At 42.5% G+C, this 6000-nt stretch overlaps 1 protein-coding gene across 4 annotated transcripts in view; it reads left to right on the top strand.

The window, feature by feature from the left end:
- KIT (KIT proto-oncogene, receptor tyrosine kinase) overlaps positions 1–6000 on the top strand; it is an 83071-nt gene that overhangs the window by 47987 nt on the left and 29084 nt on the right. For all 4 annotated transcript variants that reach the window (XM_017878648.1, XM_017878646.1, XM_017878647.1 and 1 more), the window contains exons 6-7: positions 1063–1252; positions 3370–3485. In XM_017878648.1, coding sequence (XP_017734137.1) covers positions 1063–1252; positions 3370–3485 — 306 coding nt within the window. The remainder of the gene's footprint in view (positions 1–1062; positions 1253–3369; positions 3486–6000) is intronic.

Genomic DNA, 6000 nt, shown 5'->3' with positions numbered 1-6000 from the left:
CCAAGATCTTTTAATATTATCATATAACCTTTTCTAAGGACTCCATTATTTATTTAACTAGTTCTCTGTTTTGCCATTTTAAAAATTATAATAGTGTTTAATAGTGTAAATAGCACTTTTTTTTTGGCCTGTAGCTGTCTATCTCAGGAAGAGTTCTCATACGGAAATTACAAGATTTGATCAAGGAATAGATACTTTTAAAAAATCTATATTGCTAAATGCTTCCTGAAAGAATTGTGCCAATTTACAGTGTGTAATGCAGCATGCTACTTTTACCACACTGGCAAAATTGTTGAGTTTAGTTAAAATTAGTTTTGCTATTTTTGATAAGTGAAAAGTAATGTCTTATTTTAATTACTAGTTTAGCTAAACATTTTTTCTACATTTTATTCTTCTCTTTTTCCTGTTACATTATTTTACTATATAGACATTTAAAATATTTATGGATTTAAATTTGTCTTTTATGATGTTTTCTTCTGTTGCTTCTAAAATGCCTAGAAAACTGCCCCTCTGTAGAAGTTTCATAGGAGTCAATCCTGTTATTTAGTTAAAATACCATTTTATTGTTAAAATGCTCTTTGATTTATCTGTGATACATGGTAAGAAGACCTAAGGTTATTTTTCTTCAATACTAAAGAACATTCTTTGAACATTTTTATTAAACATTAGGGCTCGCTTTTTTCCCCTTGATTTATGATACCTTATCACATATACAATTATATTGGGTCTGTGTATGAACTCTCTATTTATTCCAAATATTTTTTAACCTAATAAACATCAAGACTAGTAGATTTAGAAGACTTTTAAGATGGTGACAATCTTTAAGAGGATTGCTTAAGAGAGGGAGATGGAAGAATCAGTATTTCAAATGTGTATCCTTTTTCACTTGTGACAGATTCTACAAGAGCAGAATAAAATGGGAAACGGCTAGTTAAAATGCTCTTACTGCCAATTAATACTGGAAATCAATCAATTATCTTCGTAATTCCAAGATGAGGTTCTGTTTTTTTGTCCAGTAGTTGTAGGTAATGGTTTCTTTCTGTCTTATTTCATTCTAATTAGATAAAGGATTCATTAATATCTTCCCCATGATAAACACTACAGTATTTGTAAATGATGGAGAAAATGTAGATTTGATTGTTGAATATGAGGCATTCCCCAAACCTGAACACCAGCAGTGGATCTATATGAACAGAACCTTCACTGATAAATGGGAAGATTATCCCAAGTCTGAGAATGAAAGTAATATCAGGTAAGAAACAGACCTTGCCCTAGGGGATTACACATTACCACCTTTTCCACTGGGCTTATCAGATTATTTCTGTAACCCATAAATCCACAAGAAGATACCTGGTAAAGAAGAAAGTCTGGGGCTGCCTCCTGTGTCCTCATCCTAGTATTTCATTTTGTTGTGTGTTTAGAGCATGCACATGTGTGCACACACACACACCTGTGTGCCTCAGTTTTCTCACTTGTAAAATGGAGGACAATTTTCTAGAGATCTGAGCTTAGCTCAAAGCAGTAACTGGCATGTACTCGGGATACAGCAAGTCTCTTCAGAGAAAAAGGGAAGTTAATACTTATAATTGTTTCTTAAAGCTCTAAGAAAACTAAGAGCCAAATAGCTTCACTTCAGGCAATGAACCCGTGTTCTTTTACATTAGACCTCTCATTTGACCCTCAAAACATTATAGTAAAAATAGTAGCAATAGTAATACTTCAGGTAAGACATAAGTGCTTTTTTCTGAAGCATGGTTCTAAGTACTTTACATATATTCACCCACTGACCTGAAGCCTCACAGACATTGTGAGTAGGCATTCTTATTTCCCACCATTTTTATAGAAGAGGAGACAGAGGTACAGAGGGGTGAAGTAATTTGACCAAGACGGAATGGCTAATAAGGGCTAAGTACCTGGATAGGGTTTTGCTCTCTTTTTCCAGTCAGGACTGTTGACTGTTGGAAAAGTATGGGTGAGAGATGATAGCGTCCCGGGCCAAGGACTAAAGGTTGGAGGGAAGAGGATAGATTTGGGAGGTCTCTGGGTGATTGAGAGGGCAGGAGAGGCAGGGAGGAGTTGAAGATGGCTTTAGGTTGGGTGGTGAGAGACCATACCATTCAGGGAGAGGAGGAGGAGGCGGAGGGGCAAGTTTCTGAGGAAAGACAGTGACTTCGGTTTGCGGTTTGTTGGATTTAAGATTGATAATGGGATCTTGAGTGGGATTGTTCAGGTAGGAAGTATATTAGGTCAAACGCCCTAGAAGCAGAGCCTGAGACAGGGATCCTGAGGCAAGTGACTTATGCAGGGAGAGAGAGACTGACCAGGGAGTAGGGGAGGAGGGGTGAGGGGGAAGGGAGGCAAATAAGGATGTGGCTCAGATGACCCCAAACCTCAGTCTTAACCAGGAGCTGAGCAGGGCTTTTGCACCTCTCTGGCTGTCAGTCACTTACTGACTGTAGACCTGGCTGTACAGTCAGCTTCTTCCAAGGACCGCGCAAGGGCAATCCTTGGGAGAAGGCTACAGTCAAGGGTTTGGGGGCGTGAAAGTAGCTCTGTAGAGGAGACATGGTACAGAGAACCCTGCACTGGAGGTAAAGACGTGAAGGTTGTGGGCCAGCAGCGAGCAGCTCAGTGTGAGAGAGTGGGCTGCCCAGGGAGCTCGCACAGTGTGAGAATCGAAACACTGCCTATGGCAAGTTGGTGTGGCCCATGTGGATCGTGTGTGTCATGGGCTGCCCAGGGTGACACATGTACATCGGAGCCCCTGCCAGTAACCCCAACAGGATGGTAGGGTGCTCAGTGTACACAGCCCTATATGGGGGCCTTGCAAGAAGTCAGAAGCTTGAGCAGCAAATACTACCAGGAGCACTGAGAATCTCCAGGGTGGAGGAAAACCAGGAGATGGGGGTGTTGCAAGAAGGAAGGTGAGCAGCGTGGACCTCGCTGAGGGCCCAGAGTGTCTGTGTGAGGGCAGTGAGCATGTGCATGCAGAGCAGGCAAGTTCAGGACACTGTGGAGAGCAGAATCCTTCAGCACCATGGGCAGGGGAGGAAGTGGTATGGGGACAGCCCGGAGTGGTGGGGGAAGGGAGAGGTGGTGGGCCAGTGGAGAGGCTGCAGCCTCTGTCAGGTTACCTTTGTGCTTAACTTTCCCAACTCTTGTGTTCTCTCACAACAGGTGTTTGTCCCAGATAGAATATGTGTGTGCGTGTGTGTGTATTTGTTAATGTGGATTTTGCTAATATTTACTGAATTAAATGAGTTATAGTTTTCCTCAAACAGGCATAGATTTCCAGGTAGAAACTGAAAAAGACATGCCTTCCAAGGCAGACTATCCACAGGTGATTGATTAATTGTCTTTTCTTTGTAGATACGTAAGTGAACTTCATCTAACCAGATTAAAAGGCACTGAAGGAGGCACATACACATTCCTAGTGTCCAATTCTGACGTCAATGCTTCCATAGCATTTAATGTTTATGTGAATAGTAAGTAACATGAAGGGCTCCTTATCTTTTAATTCTTTATTCTTTTAAAGTTGTGGCTTGTGTTTGTAACAGCTGCAAGGACTCAACTTGTGTTCTGTGTAAATAACGTTTCATGATAATCTTGACCTTCACAGAGACTTCATGGTTTGGTGGTTAGAGTGTGTCAAAAAACCAGTTTCTTGTCCTACATTTCACTGACCACAGGACCTTGCAGAAGTTGCTCAAATTCTGTGTGCTGCCTTTGAAGTAAACAAAGGAGCCATAGAAGTTGACCATAACAGTTGTTTGAGGGAAAATGTATTATTATTGATTGTTGGAATGGGGGGCTAGTGGTTGAATAGGAGCTGAATTACTATATTAGGAAAGAGATGCTATTGAGCCCTGACATGATTTCTTTGTTACAGTGCCATCTCTTTTGAGGCTGTGATGTTATTTGTGTTTAGATTGTTCTTCCACTGAGACAAATGCAATATTGACAGGCCCATGGCTCACTACTGAGTACCATGTGGTATGTGGGAGAAGGTAGCAGATGGTTTAAGATGGGAGATGGGCATGGCCATGGGCATCTGTGGGGTCCCACCTACCCCACTCCTACAGCCCACCACTTCTTAGAGAAATGTCTGCTCTGAAGTTGAGGCCAAGGGAGCCCGATCATGAGCTAGAGCTTTTGCCAAGTGCAGGGCTTCTTCCTGGCTCCACTCTGGGCCCTGTGTGCATTTCTAAGGAAGGTGCCTGCCACACCATACCTGCTAGGGCAGGGGAGGCCCCCAAAGACTAGGAATTCCAAGGGAGTGGCCCAACAAATGACTAACAGAATTGGTTTTCCTGGGTGTGTGGAGGGTGAGGAGACACCTGGAATATTTCATAGAGAAGAGCTTAGGAGGTGGGCACTTTATGTGTGCTGGGCTATAGGGAGTTGTGGGAACGAAGGACTGGGGCCAATTCCTTGTCTTAAAGGAGCTTACTTTCTGTACAAAGTGTTGTGGTTTTGGTTTTTTTTGTTTTTGAGACAGAGTCTCTTGCTCTGTCTCCCCAGCTGGAGTGCAGTGACATAATCTCCGCTCACTGCAACCTCCACCTCCCAGGTTCAAGTGATTCTCCTGCCACAGCTTCCTGAGTAGCTGGGAGTATAGGCGTGCCACCACACCCAGCTGATTTCTGTATTTTTAATAGAGATGGGATTTCACCGTGTTGGCCAGGATGGTCTTGGAACTCCTGACCACAAGTGATCAGTTGCTTCGGCCTCCCAAAGTGCTGGGATTATAGGCATGAGCCACCGCTCCCAGCTAGATGTTTTGTTTGTTTGATTTTGAGACAAACATGTTTTTGTTTTCAAACATGTTGACAAACATGTTGAGCCAGCGTCTGTGTCTGTCACCCAAGCTGGAGTGATCATAGCTCACTATATCCTTGTACTCCTGGGCTCAAGAGATCCTCCTGCTTCAGCCTACCAAATAGCTGGGAGTACAGGCATGCACCACCACACACAGCTAATTTTTAAATGTTTTTTAGAGGCGGGGATCTTGCTTTGTTGCCTAGACTGGTCTTGACCTCCTGGACTAAAGCGATCCTTCTGCCTTGTCCTCCCAAAGCACTGGGATTATGGGAGTGAGCCACAATGCTCAACCTGTATGAAGTGATTTTACATAATTGTCTTATTTGATGCTACAGCTCAGGAAAGATGGTAGGGTGGGTGGTGTGAGCCATTTATAAAGGAAGAAAAGAAATAACTGGACAGATTTTTGATTGCTAATCCAGAGTCTTTTGACTATATGAGTATTTCAAAAATTGTGTTTTCTGAATAAGACATTCATACGAGTTTAGATGAAGAAGGTCACATTCATGTAATTAAACACAATTTAGGATTCCCAGAATCCTAACGTGCTGATGTGACTTTGCCGGAGGGGGCCATGGGATAGGAAGTATATATCCCAAACTTATTTGATCACAAAGTTCTCCCTTTCCAAGGGAAACATTAATTATTATCTGAGTTCCAGCAAACAGTTTTGATTACATAGCATTTCACTGGCCCTTAATTCAAGTATCTCTAGATTAATTTCAATGTGAATCAGAAAGTAATAGTATATAGAGGCTGGACGTGGTAGCTCGCACCTGTAATCCCAGCACTTTGGGAGGCCAAAACAGGTGGATAACCTGAGGTTGGGAGTTCAAGACCAGCCTGGCCAACATGGCGAAACCCCTTCTCTACTAAAAATACAAAAATTTAGCTGGGTGTGGTGATGAGTGCATGTGATCCCAGCTACTTGGGAGGCTGAGGCAGGAGAATCACTTGAATCCTGGAGACAGAGGTTGCAGTGAGCTGAGATCGCACCATTGCACTCCGGCCTGGGTGACAGAATGACAGTCCGTCTCAAAAAAAAAAAAGTTGTAGTATACAGAGCTTAGTATATTACCCATGGACAAAATTACTTGCTTCTGAAAAGTCTTAATGTTCATCTCGTTTAAGGGATGACTGGAGGTAAATCCATATCCTTGCAAGCCTAATATGCATATT

This window comes from Rhinopithecus bieti, unplaced genomic scaffold (assembly GCF_001698545.2).
Source record: "Rhinopithecus bieti isolate Rb0 unplaced genomic scaffold, ASM169854v2 scaffold_11842, whole genome shotgun sequence".
Classification (NCBI taxonomy): Eukaryota; Metazoa; Chordata; class Mammalia; order Primates; family Cercopithecidae; genus Rhinopithecus; species Rhinopithecus bieti.
Note: the sequence above shows the minus strand (reverse complement) of the source record. Positions and strands in the feature narration are given on the sequence as shown.